Genomic DNA, 19905 nt, shown 5'->3' with positions numbered 1-19905 from the left:
GTCGCCTGCGTATACCGATGTTCAAAGGCTAATCTTGTCTTTTGAACCTTTGTTGAGACATATTTCAGTCTTGGGGTGCAGAGTATCTTCATATAAGTGCCAAAGCCATTTTTTGTTGTTTTACAGCGACAAAGTCACCCAACATGCCCCCCCCAACCCCCAATTTTGTCTGACCTCAGAAGCTCAGCTGAGCCTGGTTAGTACGTGGATGGTTGACCACCAGGACTCGTAAGTAGAGGTCGCAAACGGGTTTTGATTCCTTACCCGTACCCGTACCCGGCCGCACCAGGGTCGCAACCGGTTAACCGATACCCGTACCCTACCCAATAACCGGCCGGGTACTAGTAGCCGGGTATCGGGTAGGGTACGAGTACCCGATTGCGACCTCTGGGATGAAGCCATGTTGCAGGCGTGGGTGGGTTGATTCTAGGAACTTGAATTGTGAGAGAAACAAGACGTTGGGAAATGAGTGACAAACGGTTACTCACCAGTGACTCACGGTCTACCCGTACCCGTACCCGGCCGCACCAGGGTCGCAAACGGGTACGGGTAGCCGGGAATCGGGTAGGGTATGGGTATCGGGTAGGGTACGGGTATCGTGTACCCGGTTGCGACCTCTGCTCGTAAGGGGTGGTGGTGCTGCGAGGCGGCCAGGAGATGGCAGTGCTGAGTGCCACCCCCTCGTAAGCGTGGTGGCTTTTCTGTCGGCTGCTCTGATTCCCATCGATAAGCGGGAGCCCCTCCTGAACCTGGCAGTAATGTCAGGCACTCACCAGTAATTCCTCCTCACCGCAGCCGCGGTAGTTGAACACCGCACACCTGTACGCGGTGGTGGGGGGGGGGGGGAGAAAGGGACAACGCAAGGTCAACTGTGCACTTGGGGACAAGCGTTCGCCGCTGGCGGAATGAGAAGTGATCGTAGTAGTTGGCACGGCTCGGAACGGAGTTGTTAAAGAGACAGCCGGTTGCGATTCATGCCTCTTGAGATCAAGGCTAAAGGGGAATAATTCACGTGAAAGGCAATTATTGCGTTGGAATTGATTCAAGGCCACGTAGTGATGAGCGCGTGTGCGAGTGTGTGTGTGTGTTATGGGGAGCGGTAGTGTGCTGCGCTATGAACCCCGAGACACGGGTTCGATTCCCGCTCACGGCCAACACCAGTGACGATTATCTGAACCGGTCCTGGGCCTCTCCTAGGTCGACTCAGCCTAAAATGAGTACCTGGTGCGGTGTGTAAACATCGCCACTGGGGAGACAAAGGCGGTCGGGCGTGGTGCTGACCACCCACCCCCTCGTGTACCGTTCCGGCCTTCATAGGTGCTTGCTAACAGCACTTGCCCCTACAGCCTGTTAAGGCTATATGGGGGATCTTTATCTTTGTCTTTGTGTGTGTGTGCGCGCACGTCTGTACGTATGCAGGAGGGATGGCGTTGAGCACGTGGTGCGGTGTGTAAACATCGCCACTGGGGAGACAAAGGGGGCCAGGCGTGGTGCTGGCCACCTACCCCCTTCGCGTGACGTGCGAGCCTTCATAGATGCTCGCTAACAGCACCCGCCCCAACAGTCTGTTAGGGCTACACGTAGGGATATTTGTCTTTGGGATGGCGTTGTGGTTTGTGCACGCACTGCACTGGGAACCTCGTGACCTGGGTTCAATTCGAGACCGTGGATAACAGGGGTTGTAACCACACTTCCATTGAAATCGATAATCACGATCACAAGCGGGGCAGTAGAGAGGAAGCATGCAGTCTCTGGCCTATTCTCACCGGTATCCCAGATCGGCTGTCTGCTGCACGAGATGCAGCACGTAGTTCTCCCGGCTGTTGCTGGTCAGGCCCGGCAGCAGCAGCACCGTGGGCCGGGCCAGCTCGCCTCCCGCCGGCTGCCACCGCTGTCGCCGCTCGCCACCGTCGTCACCTTCGCCATCTCCGTCCTCGTCGACAAGCCACTCGAGGGAGAGCTGCCCTCCGTCGGGCGTCGCCAGCACCTCCCTGTGGGCACAGCGCCGACGCACGTTGACGGAGCCTGCACGTCGCTCAAGCTCTTACCCCCCCCCCACTCCCACACCAGAGGTCGCAAACGGGTTTTGATTCCTTACCCGTACCCGTACCCGGCCGCACCAGGGTCGCAAACGGCTACCCGTACCCTACCCGATACCCGGCTACCCGTACCCGGCCGGGTATCGGGTAGGGTACGGGTACCCGGTTGTGACCTCTGGGATGAAGCCATGTTGCAGGCGCGGGTGGGTTGATTCTAGGAACTGGGAATGTGAGAAGAGACAAGACGTTGGGAAATGAGTGACAAATGGTTACTCAGTGACTCACGGCCTACCCGTACCCGTACCTGGCCGCACCAGGGTCGCAAACAGGTACCCGTACCCGATACCCGGCCGGGTACGGGTAGCCGGGTATCGGGTAGGGTACGGGTATTGGGTACCCGGTTGCGACCTCTGCCCCCCCCCACCCCCTCTCCATCTCTCTGTGGTCCGCGTTGGCTTTGCGAACAGTTGGAGGAAGATGGCTTCAGCCGAGAGGATGACCAGCGTTTTAAATCGGGTCCGTGCTCACTTCGGCTTGCACGTCAATCGATCCGAAAATGTCAAATGTTGAGCCGACGTTTGAGTAGAGGTAGGGAACCCAGTAGCACTGATGGCAGGCGAATCTCAAATATGGTGGCAGCAGCAGCAGAGGACGAGCGAACTCCAAATTAGCGGAGGTTGACAGAGGGTTTTGAGAGGCTTTTATGGAGGTGCTGGTGGCTATGGTAGTGGTGTTAATAATTGTCAAATAATATAAAACACCGCTTCCCGATCAATCATATCATCACCGTCCACCCCCCCCCCGCCTTACAATGAAACCTCGTTAGGATCCATTTACACCATTGGAACCTCATTTGCCAGTACAAAATATGATAATTGGTTTTTTACCCTTTCATCTGGCAACAAAACTGACACCTTTTTTTTTCCAATGGTGTAAATGCTTACCCCGAGCTCTCATACTCTGATGGTGCATTGTCTTTGAGTTGTGCGCCTTTTGGCGTCATCTGGTCCAACACCATGTGAGACTAGGCTCTAAGGAAAGCTGTCTCGGGTGTGGACCAATCAATTTCAAGGACAGTGCATACATTATCAGAGTTGTGTTTTTTGTTTGCATTATGACTGCAGGTATTGTGGTCTATGCAAACATGACTTCTTGTAAAAAAAGGTGTCAGTTTTGTTGCCAGATGAAAGGGTAAAAAAACAATTATCGTCAGGATCCTTTGACAGAAAAACAAACTGGCGACATTTCGGCCGCCCAGTGGCCTGTCTTCACATTTCCTCCTGACTCTCCCGGGTAAACACATTCCTGCGGAGGCAGCTGGTAGGAACGTTGGATTGGTCGGTCAATGACCAGGGTCAACGGCGGCGTGGTGTATTCCGCAAATATGCCCGACTGTGAGGGCGGGCACAAGCCGGCGTGAGTAGGTTAAACGTTGAGTTTTATAAGGGCACCACGGGGTGACCAGCCCCTCCCCACCCAGCCCCACCCCCCACCCTCCCCACCCAGCCCCTTCCCTCCCCACCCAGCCCCTACCCCACCCTCCCCTCTCTACCCAACCCCACCCCTCCCATTTTTGGATTCACGACGGACGGACGAACACAATAATCCCCTGTGGGCTGGTGTAACCAGGAGGTTCCTACCAGTCGCAAGCGTATATCAGTAGTAGTAGCAGTAGTGCTAATGACAACAATACTAACGGCCAATGAGTATCGCATGCAAGGGTGCGTGTGCGCGTACGTACGTGCGGTAGCGGATGGGCGGGCGGGACTTGAGTAGGAAGCGCAGCACGCTCTGGATGCGTCCGCTGCAGCACCACGCGGTGGGCAGGAAGGGCTCGCTCACAACCGGGCAGTGCGCCTCCAGGAACGCACGGAAACCAACGGAAGCCTCCAGCACCGGTTTCTGCACACACACACACCACCACCGCCACACCACCACCACCACCAAAGCCTGAACAGACCGTTGCTGTAAGCGAGTGGCACTGTTGTATACTAACCCTTCTTCCATAATTGAGATTAATAATATTTGATGATTTTTATATATTATCTTTTTACTTGTTTTTTTTAATGAGTGAAACACACCAAGCGCAGCAAACTGCAAAACACCAGGTGTTGTTAAGTAATGAACCGGAGGAGGGTTAGGATGGCAGAATTTACAACGTTGCTTCAAGGGAAGATAAGGCCTGATGAACGGGCACATGTCACCCGTGCAGGCGGCAGAGACAGTGGGAGTGTCAGCCAGACATAGTTAAGGCAAAAGCCAATCATCCTGCATGGTTTTAAAGTAACGTCAAAATTCGAAATTCAACAACAGAGTAGGCTAAATTATCGATCCTCGCGCTCGCTCAAACTGGAGACCAGGCTGCGAGCTACATCAATGAACCATTGCCCATTTGCTAATCCAATACTGAATGTTAATATTACTGAAGTCAAAACGAATTCTATGACCTCAGCACATGGGCAAATAATAGGGCAGTGTCGACTCAAAGGCAATGGAAGAAAACAGAGGCACCTTTGTCTAAATCACAACCACAGAAAGCCAGGAATCATCACTGATTGTGTGTTCAGGAATTCCGAGCTAGTTAGAACACGTGCACAGGGGGGGAGCTGATGTAAACAACCCTGCGCGTCTGGATGTGAGGGGGCCTTGGACCTGGAATCAAGAATAAACACTCCCAGAGCAGAAGGTTGGCAGGGGGAGAGGTGATTTAAAAGAGGGTTGTATATCTCTCAAGGCACAAGACCCAGCTGAACAACACGGCTGCGGGGGTCACCAGAAGTTCGCATTCGCCTAGTTAAGACAAAAAGCTCAATTATTCTGTATTGCTATTAAAGTAACGTTAAAGTCGGAATTTAACAACAGAGTAGGCTAAAGTTATTGATATTCACACCCACTCCAATTAAACCAGGTCACAAGTTACGCCTACTGAACCATCACCATCATTAAGTCAATATGAAATGTTATTTCCATACTTCAATACTTTCTATACAATTCGACCCGAAGCATATGACAATCAGAACCTTCCTAAGTCAAAATTGAATCGCACCCAGACAGGAGCGAATAGTCAATATAAGGTTGAAGAGGGAAGGAAATCAAGAGCACGGCGAACTGCAAACGTAAGCAAAAAGCCGGGAACAACACCAGCCCAGCAACAGCGAGTGGGGCTTCGACAGGCCATAAAGTAGAATAATAACTCCCGGGGTCAGGGGACACAAGAAGAGGCAGGCAGACAAAAACCAGAACTGACTCCAAGGTTCAACCGCCCTCACCTACTCAGGGGTGACGGAAATTAATGAGGCCTTGAATTAACGGCAGGCAACAACAACGGCGAGCAGAGATAGGGTGGGGCAAGGACTGCGGGCTATGGAATGCAACTTCGTGTCAGTAAAGCCCTGACAAACAAGTTAAGTTAAAGACATCACAATACATAATATCGCACATAACATCAATGTTAACGCTATTCACCGTAAACTATATTCCGCTTATATAACCATCCAGGCACCAAGGAATACGAATTCCTAGGATCAAGAAACTTACCCCTTAACCTAAGATATCGGAAATAAATTAATAGTAATAAGTATATGCATGAAAGACAAAAGTTAAACTTATGGAAAAGCCAGGATAACGGGATGAATCACCACCAGGTCGAATATAAATACATAATAAAAAAAAAAAAAAACAATGTTAAACCCAGGGTCGGAGAGAAAGGGAGATCCCGGCCGTCTTTGTATCCCCGCAGCGCGGGATAGGAGTGTGTGTACGCTCGGGGAAACACCTACACTTGGGTCGGGAACCACGATGGGAAACGACAGACCTTAGGTTACATACAGAATCATAACTGTGAAATAGTAAGGGACAAATGTTAACTTAAAACTTTTAACCATTTCTTTGTGCGCCGGGTCGGAGAGAGTGTTGCCCCTCCCCCCAGGTTGTGCAAAATCACAAAGACGCCTATGAGACGATTTGTAACGTCTGTGTTTTGGGTTCATGAAGAAGGCCAGACAAGAGATAAATTGCACCCAGACAGAGAGACGACTTCGAGACAATTTGTAACATCTGGTTGTTTGCTCGTGGGTTTTATGGAGGGAGTTGACAACGGAATATACCGTCAGTGATGCACACAAGGACATACGGACACACACATGGACACACCTGCCTACGGACAGATCCTGACACAGCAAAAATCGGAAGCCCCGCCTTGTGGGCGGGATCCAGGGGGATTTTTCAGCATAAAGGAACGGATCCTGAACATTGGAAACCAGTGCGACGGGAGGGTCCACTCAGAAGCTCGACCGGGAGGGTCGACTCAGCAGGAGTGCGACGGGAGGGTCCACTCAGAAGCTCGACCGGGAGGGTCGACTCAGGAACGAGTGCGACGGGAGGGTCCACTCAGAAGCTCGACCGGGAGGGTCGACTCAGGAACGAGTGCGACCAGAGCGGGTCCACTCAGGAGTGCGACCAGAGAGTCGACTCAGGAGCGAGGGCGACCAGCGGGTCGACCCAGGAGCGAGCTCGACCGGGAGGGTCGACTCAGGAGCGAGCTGCGACCAGCGGGTCGGCTCGACTCATCTTCAGCTCGTCAATCTCTGCTGCCGCCGGAGATCTCCGCTGCCGCCGGTGGTGAGCGTCGCGACTTGGCGACGATCCAGCGCTGCACGCTACGAGCGAGTTGTGGGCGCCACCTACCGACCGGGTTCCGAACTGCGACAGCGTATCAACAGCCATCCGACAGGGGAGCGATGGATACGTATGACGCGCACCGCCCCCTCACCACACGACCACCAGGCGTCTGTTTGACCTAAAGAATCGACTCCGAACACTGACTATTCAAGACAACTCTTACCACTCAAACACACTCGAACCCATAAGTCATCCGTGGCTGGGAAGGCATCACAACGAGACCGAGTGGTGGCCTCCGTCGTATAAGAGTATTCTTAATTTTTATCTTTAATATTTAGTGGGCTGTACTCTTAATCGCATAAATTCCCAACAGATCCATCAATACGAACTGATTCTTGGCACCTCCTTCCGCCGAGCCACGCTCACGTGGGGAGTGGTGGCCCACCGGATCCTTATCAGGTGATCTGGTCCCCAATTAGTAAACTTGGTATAAGATAACGATCTTCGGAAAAGGAGCACCGTCGCAGGCCCTTACTCCGAGCCGTTCTGAGATAACCTGCCGATGTATCTGTTGAGATTGGTGCCTTTAAGAATAATAACTGTTTTCGATTGTGTTTTTTTTTTATCGCCGTATAATCTTTCAAGTATCTTTCAGTCATAATCGCCGCACGTACTCGTATCCTCTACAGAATATTCAACTGTTCCGTGACCCAAGGTGTTAACAACGTGATAAGGGTTGCGTATGATCAATAAGGAGTGCGGTACTGCGTGAACAATATTGAGTATAATCATTTATTAACGTTAAGGTTTTCTTAGCATAGTATTTGCACGTTTTAACGACTCTCTCTCTCACTAACAACCATCGCGTTAGGCGGGATCCATGTGCAGTTGTCGAAGTGAAATCCGACAATCGTTGATGATACTGTATTGATGCCGTATTGACGTTCCGGGATTGAGAGTTCGCATACTATATCATAGTTAAGGTTGAATTAGTAATAAATTGATCAATACAGAAGTGGTTGTGTGATTCTTTCCTGAAATCTATGCATAAGATCTGCTTCTGCGTTGAGATTTGAACTTGGTGACCTTAATAAACACACTAATACATACTCAGTAAACGTTAAAGCGATAACGGGGTGAACCGGGGTCTGGTTATCATAACGACTTGCATTATCATAATTACACCCACTCGCATAATTAATACGATTACCTCTCGAATTGGCATAATAAAATGTGCGTAATTACATAAATTAACATATTTCCGGGTAATTACACATTTGGCCAAATTTCATTTAATTATTATTATTTCCACTGAATATTCATAACCCACATATACAACATAATAATTTCACCCACGCACGCATACAACATAACAAATTTTCATACCCAACATATACAACAGCACCTACGTAAGCCGCCTTTGTCTCCCCAGTGGCGATGTTTACACACCGCACCAGGTACTCATTTGAGGCTGAGTCGACCTAAGGGGGGCCCAGAAACGGTTCAGATAATCTTCACTGGTGGTTCTAGATTTGAAGCTTTCGTGACTGCAAGGATTCATACTCTTAGGTTTTTTCGGCAAAGTCACGTAGGTAAAAAATAATAAAATTAAAATTAATAAAAGTAATTTTTATTATTACTTTTATTAATTTCACTGGTGGTGTCTGTGAGCGGTAATTGAACACGGGTTACCGGGTTCGTAGCGCAGCGCGCTAACCGCGACACTCCCACTCCCCACACACACTACCATCGCCACCGCAGCCATCATTACATCAACCCATTTCTTTAGAATTGCTTATTGTGTTTAGTTTGTTGTCCTTCCACCGCACCTCCGATTAGCACGGTTGGCTGCGTCGGCTGCGAAAAATGTTCAACGTACATACATCAAGTTCAAGTTAATTTATTAGGCATAGCCCTGTGAGCCATTCGGCTCTTGAATCGGGTGCAACCGCAACAAACAAAAAACAAAAACATGAACAAAAAATATCTTAAAGTGAATATGTGACTAAGTGCAAACAGAAAATCCAAGAAAAGACAGCAAAATATTGCGGAAAAAAATCACCGTACACCAATGCTGTGTGCAAAAATCCCAGTGGGTTGCAAGTCATCATCTTCACCACCGCACGAATGATCATCACCGCCACCCAACATCATTCTGGACCTATTCGGGTTGTGCTGTGGCACACCATTACCCCCACCGCCGCCCCCCCCCCCTAAGCCACACAGGCAACTTTGCACGCCATAAATAACGAGTTCCATAATTACACACACACACACCATTGGTCAATAGCCATTAAATAGCAGGCCGATTACAGGCTGGGTAACCGCTAACAATAATATTTAGTTTTATACGGCGTCGTTCATGCGAATTGCATCTCACGGTCACGAGGAACCACAGACTGTCGGAGCTTTCCATGGAGGGGAGGGTGGTGGTTTTGGCTACGGCTCACTGCTTGGCTGCCTTCTCCGCTCGTCTGTGGTTCCTCCTCGCGCCTCTGACCCGTTCTCTCTCTTCGAGAGCGAGTGAATACCGTGTGGCGCGTTGCAAGTTGAAATGATGATGATTATTATTGTTAAGGCGCGCCAGGTGGTGAACCGGCACCAACATTTGCCTAAACTCTCTGGAGTCCTCTATCTATTAAGATGTTTTTATCCGATTGAGTGTTGTACACAAGTAGGAATACCGCAGCACTCTGGGAAAACCCACTCGTGCGAGGGAGCAACACTCTATCCCATACGCAAGGGACAGACGATACGAGTCTGAACTTTCCTATACAACGTCCATGGGAAAGGAGTTTCGCGACATTTGTGCGGTGCCTCCACAGTGCTGGATTACAGGCAGCCACGTGCAAAGCCACCACCGCCGCACTACGACGATAAACCAATCGTAGGATTACTGGCGTAGCAATCCTGCCTCATAAGCTGGCCGAGAAAATTAAAGCGCGAGGTGCTCACTAGCGGCATTCGGCTACCTCACAGTTCTTCGCTGCTGCAAAACTCTCGTGCAGCTGACACCACACCAGAGGTCGCAAACGGCTTTTGATTCCTTACTCGTACCCGTACCCGGCCGCACCAGGGTCGCAAACAGGTACCCGTACCCGGCCGTACCTGCACCCTACCCGTACCCGGCCGGGTACTGGTAGGGTACGGGTATCGGGTACCCGATTGTGACCTCTGGGATGAAGCCATGTTGCAGGCGTGGCTGGGTTGATTCTAGGAACTTGAATTGTGAGAAGAGACAAGACGTTGGGAAATGAGTGACAAACGGTTACTCACCAGTGACTCACGGCCTACCCGTACCCGGCCGCACCAGGGTTGCAAATGGGTACCCGGCCGGGTACGGGTAGCCAGGTATCGGGTAGGATACGGGTATCGGGTACCCGGTTGCGACCTCTGCACCACACATGCTCGGCATGGTTTCGGTGTTTGTGAGTGCCTCATGAGTGAAGCTCCTAACAGAGACAAAGATCCCCCCGTGTGGCATTAACAGACTGTCGGTGCAAGTGCTGTTAGCGAGTAGCAGCACCTATAAAGGCCGGCACTGCACGCGTGGGGGGTGGGGTGGGCCAGCACCATGCCCGGCCGCCTTTGTCTCCCCAGTGGCTATGTTTACACATCGATCTAGCGTAGGCCCAGGACCGGTTCGGAAAATCTTCACTGGTGTTGGAAGCCGTGAGTGGGAATCTGAGTCGGGTCACCAGGTTCGTAGCGCAGCGCGCTAACCGCTACCGCTCCCAAAAATCATCATCCCACTCCCACACCACCCCCCCCTAATCGAGCCTTTTGAATCTGCCTCCATCACAATCTCCTCGCGTCCCACGTTCCTCACAAACAAGCAACTGCCCTTGTTCTGAAAGCCTCAACCACACACGGGCTCCATTCATCCAACGCCCCCCGCCACTTACCCCCTAAACCACCCCCACCACGCACACCTCCAGCTTTATTCGCCAGTTGACTCGCCACCCCCTCCGTCCTGACTAGGGGGGGGGGGGGGCAGGGGGGGGCAGTGCAAGAGGCAGGCTGCATGGAGACCACCCCGGCGCTCACCATGTCCCGTGCGCATTGCTCCTCGTGGCTCGTGAAGCAGCGCGCTCGCGTAAATGCGCGACAGTCGGCTTGGCCGCGATGAGATTGTGCCCCTTAAGCGATTTGCAGCCAAATGGATTTACAATTACGCTTTGAAAGTGCTTAATGTGTACGTGTGTACAGCACAACGGTGTGGCGCGTGTTGCGTGCGTGGCCCAAATGCGCTACGAAACCCAGCAGAGACGCGAGTTCGATTCCCGCTCACGTCCCGTAACAGTGGAGGGTAGTTTGAATCGGTTCTGGCCCTCCCCGAGGTCGACGCAACCTCAAATGAGTACCCGGGTGCGTGGCGTATACATCAGCACTGGGGAGACAAAGGCGGCCGGGCGTGGTGTTGTCCACATGCGTGTGCCGTCTTGGCCTCCATACGAAAATCTGTGGAGGGAGCTGAAGGTTCGAGTTGCCAAACGTCAGCCTCGAAAACTTAATGACTTGGAGAAGATCTGCAAAGAGGAGTGGGACAAAATCCCTCCTGAGATGTGTGCAAACCTGGTGGCCAACTACAAGAAACGTCTGACCTCTGTGATTGCCAACAAGGGTTTTGCCACCAAGTACTAAGTCATGTTTTGCAGAGGGGTCAAATACTTATTTCCCTCATTAAAATGCAAATCAATTTATAACATTTTTGACATGCGTTTTTCTGGATTTGTTTGTTGTTATTCTGTCTCTCACTGTTCAAATAAACCTACCATTAAAATTATAGACTGATCATTTCTTTGTCAGTGGGCAAACTTACAAAATCAGCAGGGGATCAAATACTTTTTTCCCTCACTGTATACTGTACAAACAATACATTAGTGTCTAGAAGTCACCACATACAGATGGCGGTGCACAGGGTTCTGCTCCATTGGCATGTCCCTCACGTTTGGAATGCATTAAAAAATGTTACAAATGCTGATAATTCATTGCAACCCCAGTAAGTCCTGTATCTGACATCACCTACTAGCAAGCCTCACCTACCAAGACTATTCAAGACTCTCTCGATAAACCGCGATGTATCCTGAGGAAGACCAGTGGAGACAAAACATCTTTTGTCTCGGTGACACATATTAAAAACCAGTAATTATTCTAAATGTGCCTGCGCTTTATCTGGGCGCGGCGGCTCGCACCGCCTTTGGAGGCAAGGGTGAGTGGAAGCACGCGGATTTGTGAAACTCCAAAGACCTACTGTGGCTGCTGTGAGGCGACCAGGAGAAGGCAGTACAGCAAGTGGGTTGTGGGCTCAATCGGTACCGATGTTTGCGCGTGGGTTTTCTCCGACGCGCTGCACGTCAGCTTCCCTCCCACCACACGTGAATGACGCTCGATCAGTGGAACTGAGCAAACATCCCAACGCACTGACCCCGTGGAAAATGGCGAGATCCACGGCAGTCCTACTACGAATGGAATACTGGGATATTGGTGAAGGTCTATAGTTTTAATTTGGAGCTTTCGTGACTGCAGGAATTACTCTTTGGTTCTTTCGGTAAAGTCACGTATAAAGATTATTATTATTTAATTTATTATTTTATCTTTATACGTGACTTTACCGAAAGAACCAAAGAGTGAGGTCTATCGTTGCCAACAGCTGTACAGCAACACCAAGAGGCAATGGGATTGATTCCACCAGCCCCTTGCAATCTGGTGCCTTGGGGGCAAACCAGAGGTCGCAAACGGGTTTTGATTCCTTACCCGTACCCGGCCGCACCAGGGTCGCAAATGGGTACCCGTAACCGGCTGGGTACGGGTACCCGTAACCGGCTGGGTACGGGTACCCGTTCCCTACCCGTACCCGTACCCTACCCGAAATGAGTGACAAACGGTTACTCACCAGTGACTCACGGCCTACCCGTACCCGGCCGCACCAGGGTCGCAAACAGCTACCCGTACCCGGCCGGGTATCGGGTAGGGTACGGGTATCGGGTACCCGGTTGTGACCTCTGGGGCAAACTGGAAAGTAGGCATGCCTATGATCCGGCGATGCTTGTTTATCGTACGATATAAGACACACGGTAACCGTATCGTCTGTTTATTTATGATTATTATCGATGCTCATTTTATTTTGCTCAAAAACCTATTATCATATTTTGGTACTGGCAAAGGAGGTCCCATGATGTTTGCTCAGGTATTTCATTATCCCGACAAAATATATTTATGAAATAACAAATTACATGAAATACAGTTGCCACTAAAAGGCTACAAGAGAACGTCTCTTATCCACGGAGTTGTGCGAGATCGATATTTTGGATCCCATTATCCGCGGAGTTACCCGCGATTTTACTCCACTTCGCTGCAGGAAAAAATTGCAGATAATCGTGGGTAATTTGAAGAATAGGGCTCCAGATGATAGGATTTTTTGTGTGGACCATACAGCTTCCGTGGATAGTAGAATTTCTGGGTAATAGGTTTGCGTATAAGAAAAGTTGTCCTCTATAAATCATAAAATTAGTGTTTTTTCAAATGGCTTTTGGAGTGATTGATGCCATCATAAGTAGAACAAATCATCATAATCGTAGCTTTACGAATATTTGAAGTATGTGTGTGCAGCGGGCAGCGGTGTGCATTATAAGCGTTAAAGATTGTCTTGATTAGAAGGGCTTATGGCAGGCTTATGTTGAGTGAGCCACAGTTAAAGGACATCTTTGTAATCTGCATTCCTGCGTGAATACAATATAAATGTGAAGTCGGGCTAGCAATGATTCACATCTTCTTGGTTCTTTCGGTAATGGAAATAATAAAATAATAAAAATACAACATAATAAAATCATATAATAAAATAATATAATAAAATATTTTAATGTTTTATTTTTTTTATTTTATTATTTCCATTCTTTGTGACTTTACCGAAAGAACCAAGAAGATGAATCCCTGCAGTCACGAAAGCTTTAAATCAAATGATTCACAATTACGATAGTTACTTTTGGTTTAGATCGTATGGAAAATATAAAATTGTATATTTTCCTTGTCGACAGTCAAGTTTACTGAAACACCAAATCAACTGGCATAATTGCCCACGTGATAACTTGATTTGATTGGCTTTGTCATCTGGCAGAGGGTTTAGCTGAAAATGCACATTACACCCACGCAGAGGTGTGGACTCGAGTCATGTGACTTGGACTCGAGTCAGACTCGAGTCATGAATTTGATGACTTCAGACTCGACTTGGACTTGCATAACAATGACTTTGTCCCACCTCTGCACCCACGCCATCTAAGCCAAAAGTAACTACATTTAAAATTACAATTCCCAATGTACTGCGAAACTAATATCTCAATAATCGTCAAATCGTGCTGTTTTAAATCGCATTGGATTGTGAAACATTGCAGCCATCCTCTCGCAAAGCATCTCCGATTTGCACGGTTGGCTAAAATACAGTGCGAAATAGGTTCAACATACATACTTCATGCATCTCAAGCCTTTTATTCACCCTCCTATTAACCTCCCTTCCTATTCTTTCAGAATCAATCCACGCGCCTTGCTACTATGTGCGCTTACCGGCAGATAGAAAGAGCAAAAGCATTAAATCAGGGGTCATCATCAATGAAAAAAATGGAAATTCTCTCACAACCTCTAAATGAATGGGATTCGATTGGCAATTCCAAAGATCGCCACGAGATGGCAGGATAATCCTTAGCATGGGGGGGGGGCATCAAGATCAAGATGTCATCGCGGCCAAAAATGGCAATGTCACCACCACACCTCATTGCCAACGCGTTCTACCCCCCTCCCAGCCACATCCCGCAGTCGCTGCACACTTGAGACACGGGAACTCCAAGATCTGCGCTGACAGTCTCGCACCATCTGCTCTTCTGTCTTCCCCTTGGTCGCCGGGGTCATGCAGACCACACCGATGATGGCCACGTGGGAATCGCCCGTAGGAAATGCGTGATTCGAGTGGGATCTTTAATTTAGACTGGAGGCATGCGATGAGTTACGAAGCTCTTTTTCACAGATGTCCACAAATGTCCGGTAGAGTATGAATCGTTCACTCTCGATTCGAATGTAACTGCACAAATTGTCCAGGGATGATATTCTTAGGTTTTTTCGGTAAAGTCACGTAGGTAAAACATTAAAATTAATAAAAGTAAAATAAAAAAATAAAAATCACGACGTTTCGGAGGCAACACAAGCTTCCGTCTTCAGGTGGAACCGTCACAGCCACGACAGCTGTATCAAGTAAATGAGAGATTGCAGGAGCTACCACTCCGTTTATATAATGGTTGGAGAGGGGGGTGGCGAAGCGGCAAGTACAGCACACTTTTTTTATTCATATGGTAAGGTGAATAAAAAAAAGTGTGCTGTACTTGCCCCCCCCCTCCCTCTCCAACCATTATATAAACGGAGTGGTAGCTCCTGCAATCTCTCATTTACTTGATACAGCTGTCGTGGCTGTGACGGTTCCACCTGAAGACGGAAGCTTGTGTTGCCTCCGAAATGTCGTGATTTTTATTTTATTTTACTTTTATTAATTTTAATGTTTTACCTACGTGACTTTACCGAAAAAACCTAAGAATATGAATCCTTGCAGTCACGAAAGCTTCAAATCTAGAATTGTCCAGGGATGGTTTGAGCAAATCAGACTTACAAAGGGTACGAGGAAAGTCACCTTGCTAGCATCACTACTGTGTAGCATTTTTGACGATTGTCTTGCTTGACCAATGTTGGAAATTCCAGATGACGATGGCGGGGGCAGTCTCTCCATAGAGATGACTGACTTGAGCCAGGAGTAGAAATTCCACATTATAATGGCAGAGTCTCTGGCTCAACACTGACATGTAAACAATGTGCACATACAGTACACTGCTGACATTGGCTTTGACCTCTGCTATGTACCTTTCCCGTTAATGCAGAAGGCTCATTTGATGTAAATGACAAATACAAACATACTTGCGCGTGCATATATTGGACGCTGGACGATGCGGCTGCATTATTTCATGAAGATCGTTGAAAAAAAACAGAAGTGCAATAAATTACCCATCATGGAACCCAGGTGTTAGGACACTTTTGCAATGAATAATTCATTAAATGTATGAACTGCAGGTCATACAACAGCATGTACTCTAAGCAATTGTGCAATACATTCCATAAAGTGACACGGGTTGTCATCAAAACTGTCAATAGTACAGCCCTTGCATTGCAACTCTATGTACAATATGTGAATTAAAAGAAAGAATACATATATTTAAGAATACGGTATATATGGATGTAGCCTTGGGTCTGTAGTGGCAAGTCCACACGACTATTGCATGGACAGTCCTCTCTTTAAAGATGGCCTTGAGTCAGGAGTGGAAATTCCACATTACAATGGCGGGGTGTCTCTTCCTTAAGAGGGGAGTCTTTTCCTTTTCCAATAGTGGGCACTGTCCACCCTCACCTCTAAACGATCTCTAAAACTAAACTCAACTATTTTTTTTTAACAGGTAAGGCCCACTGCGCTTACCGCTTTTTTCTTCTTCCAGAAGCAACCTGGCCACCAATGATAGCTCAACGAAGAAGCCAAATACTCTAAGCGCATGTTTCCAAATGTGGAGGGAAAACCCGGAGGACCCGGAGAAAAATCCACGTGACCACGAGGAGAGAGACATACACACTCCAAATATACAGGCGTCAGGGTCGGGATCAAACCCACGACCTCCTGAATACCAGCAAAGGAAGATAACATCTCCCTCACCGCACTAGGGCATCCCCAGCCTCCCCCCACCATGAGACTGTCAATGTGGGCTGAGAAGTGACCAGTACAGATAAGTGATTATTAAATCCATCTGTGTGAATTTTTTTAGTGTTTATTCTCTCATGTGTGGAGTTTCTCTGGATATTATTCCGGTCCTCTTCCATTTGTAAAACACTCTTCAAGGAAATTGCCCAAACATCCTGCTACAATGTAGCGGGATCCTCCTTGAAAGGAATATTGAGACTCAAGATAAAGCGCATTGTTATTATTCTTAATATAATATTACACGTACTGTATTCTACTCTGTTCACTATAGCTCAGTACTATACAGCAATATGCGGTAGGGTCTGTCACAAGGACAGACTGTCCCTGCATATTCTAATGTGGAATTTCTACTCCTGGCCTGAGGCAACATCTACAGAGAAACTATCCTCTGCAGTTGTAACGTGATTTTTACGCTACTCGGGTGGCGATACTACACAACTTGTCAACAACGCCGCCTTAATAGGTGCCGTGTTTGATCGCCAACCCCATCAATTCACAGGCAGCTTTTCGGGGGTGCCTGGCTGGTGTTGAGTCACTCACGCAAGCTCAGCTCAAGTAGGCCGTTAAGACCAATGATGCGATCACACCTCGCTACAGTTTCCTTCCTACCTTCTGCCAGAATCTTGCAGCAGTTGCAAGGTCGACACCTGGACCTCACGATCCAGTGGTTCAATCTTGACTTAAAGCTTTCGTGACTGCAGGAATTCATATTCTTTATGTCTTTCGGTAAAGTCACGGAGAACAAAACATTTTTACAAAAAACTACGACGTTTCGATCGCAACACAAGCAATCGTCATCAGGAGATGACGTTAATTTTTTGCTCTACGTGACTTTACTGAAAGACCCAAACAATATCCAGTGGTTCGCTCTTAGTTTCTCATCTTTACTCATGGAGCGGCACACTGGTGGTGTAAATATGCGCCCATTCCATTTACATCATATTAGCTGGCGGCCCTATCGCGTGACCTTGTTTAAAATAGGGAGGGGGGCAAACAAAGACTCAGGAGTGTGGGGGGGGGACAAAACAATCAACGTGATACCAACTTTACACAATCGCGCAACACTGAATGTAATTTAGATGTGATCTGATTTTTAAAAAAATCTTTCGTGTAATCTGCTCTATCAGTGAAAAATAACCTTCATAGCTAATCGGATTCCTGCAGTACGAATACAGATTCTGCTCTTAGCCGTCACCCCGTGTGTGCAATGCGTACAAGGAGGGCTGCGGTGCCCAGTCCTTAAATGCGCTCAATAATGTACCTTTCGACTTCGCAACGGTACAATATAATAATTTAGCGGGGACCCACGATACAATCACAGGCATTTACTGTTGTCCGAGGATATCCGTAGTGACCCATTAACGTTGGCACGCGATCACCAACGTTGGCCCAACGCTCCATGTTTACTGTGAGATGCTGATGTTCTTACCTTGGCAACAGAGGCCAGGTAGTATCCGGTGTACGCAGCCAGGAGACCCATGACGATAATCAGTGGTGCCGACATAATTCCTGCCCTCCTTCCCTCCGTCTGTCGATCTCTGGCGCCGACGATGATCTTCTGTCGACTTCTGCCCTGCAGTCTTCGTCTGTGCGTGCCAGTGCGGACACAAAATACGCGTGCCACTTAGAATTTGCGTGCGTGCGTGCGAGAGAGAGAAACATGCAGCGTGGCTTACGCTACAGCGCACCGCAATACCGAGCCGACAATATTCCTTCCTGGTGGGCAGAGAAATTTACCCGAGCTTGCGGCCAACAGGAAATAATAACGCACAGAATAAATTATATGATTTACTGTTACTATTCCTTAGCAGCATCAGCGGAGGCGGCGGTGGATAGCATTACGGCACTTAATGCGGATAATGATTAGCATTAACCAATAGCCTGACGGGCGCACAATGGCATAGCGACGATTTTGACTGCGCATTGCCCCTCTCTGCCTGGCTCGCGTGTTCGTGGCACCACATGAAGGCATGGATCGAGCAGTTGCAGACGCGCACAAGCCCAGGGGAGGGAGGGAGGAGTGGTGCTTGGGAGGGACGCAGTGACGGGGGAAGGCGAGGGATGTTAGAGGGAGGGATGTTAGAGGGAGGGATGGGATGGGTCGTTGCAGGGAGGGACATAGAAGGGAGGGATGAATTTGATGTTGCAGGGCGGGGAGGGACGTTGAAAGAGGAGGAGGAGGTTCTTGTTGAAGGGAGGGGTGTACAGTATGTTGAGCGAGGGATGTATGCCGAGGGATGGATGTATGTTGGGAGGGATGGATTTCGGAGGGAGAGATCGAGAGGATGAATGGGGAGGGCTGGGCTATGCGCATGCAGCGGCTTACGTGACGGGTCCTCGATGCAAGGGGGGTGGCTGGGTCTGTAAGCGCATTGTCGTGCCGTGCTGAGTGGAGGGTCTTTGTGTCGTGTGCGGGGAGCGGTGGCGCAGCGGTTAGCACAGCACTCCGTTGCAAACGCCAGTGACGACTATCTGGACCGGTCCTAGGCCTCCTCTAGATAGACTCAGCCTCAAATGAGCGACGTGGAAATATCGTTACTGGGGAGACAAAGGCGGCCAAGCGTGGTTTTGTCCGCACCCATCCACGCATGTGTCGTGATAGCCATCATAGATGATACTTGTTCACGGTACTTGCCCCTACAGCCCGTTAGAGGCTACACGAGGGAGCTTTGTCTTTGTGCAGTGGTTGCCGCCTTACTGCGTTACACCCGTGTGTGTGTGTATGCGCTACGATACAATGCGCATTTGTGTTGTGCATGCTGTGTGAGAATATGCAAGGGTATGCATGTCAATGTGCGTTGGGTGCGTATTGTTTTAATCGTATACATGCAGCAGTATCAATATCAGTGTTGTGTTAAACTTGTTTAGGGCTTAATTTGTCCGGCCGGGGCTAAACGCCGGAAAAAAAGATGTAAAAACATTTTTTTTGCTAAAATATTTTACAAATAATATTTTCCAGCCTGACTTCGGTACGCATTAGCGTGTTCTCCGGATTGCAAGAACCTCCAGAAAGAAATATAGCACCCCAAACTTATTCCGGATGCACAAGCGCAATTAACAAACAAAAAATACATCAGCTCATTCGTCAAAAATAATAATAGTGGACGTAAAAGGAAATATAAAACAGGCGACGTTTCGGGCAATGTCCCTTCATCAAAGCACATAAATCCGGTCACAACGGCTCCACATCTGGTCACACACACAGGATTACAAGACTCATCTTCACAACTTAGAATCCGCAGAATAAATTATTATGTTTGGATATCACCACTTTGGATATTCTATAACAGGGGTCGGGAACCTTTTTGACTGGGAGAGCCATAAAAGCCAAATATTTCTAAATATATTTCATTGAGAGCAATATAGTATTTTTAACGTATAATAAATTAAATATGTCTTACTTTTAATGCGACTTCTGGTGCTGCATGGTTTTGCTGATGGCCTTGTAGTCTGGTTCATACGTGG

At 48.6% G+C, this 19905-nt stretch overlaps 1 protein-coding gene and 1 long non-coding RNA gene across 7 annotated transcripts in view; both read right to left on the bottom strand.

The window, feature by feature from the left end:
* Nucleotides 1-19905, bottom strand: part of LOC133353202 (uncharacterized) — a 102895-nt gene that overhangs the window by 20851 nt on the left and 62139 nt on the right. The window lies entirely within an intron of this gene.
* The window catches only part of LOC133353199 (phospholipase ABHD3-like), a 61187-nt gene that overhangs the window by 20851 nt on the left and 20431 nt on the right, over nt 1-19905 (bottom strand). For 5 of the 6 annotated variants that reach the window (XM_061569252.1, XM_061569254.1, XM_061569253.1 and 2 more), the window contains 4 exons: nt 17870-18026; nt 3781-3941; nt 1767-1991; nt 774-819 (listed from right to left, as the gene is read on the bottom strand). In XM_061569252.1, coding sequence (XP_061425236.1) covers nt 774-819; nt 1767-1991; nt 3781-3941; nt 17870-17944 — 507 coding nt within the window. In that variant the 5' untranslated portion in view covers nt 17945-18026. Of the gene's footprint in view, nt 1-773; nt 820-1766; nt 1992-3780; nt 3942-17869; nt 18713-19905 lie in introns of those variants that run through there. The other variant, XR_009756347.1, reaches the window with a different exon arrangement.

Source organism: Lethenteron reissneri, chromosome 43, assembly GCF_015708825.2.
Source record: "Lethenteron reissneri isolate LAM-NWPU_2019-01 chromosome 43, ASM1570882v1, whole genome shotgun sequence".
Lineage (NCBI taxonomy): Eukaryota > Metazoa > Chordata > Hyperoartia > Petromyzontiformes > Petromyzontidae > Lethenteron > Lethenteron reissneri.
Note: the sequence above shows the minus strand (reverse complement) of the source record. Positions and strands in the feature narration are given on the sequence as shown.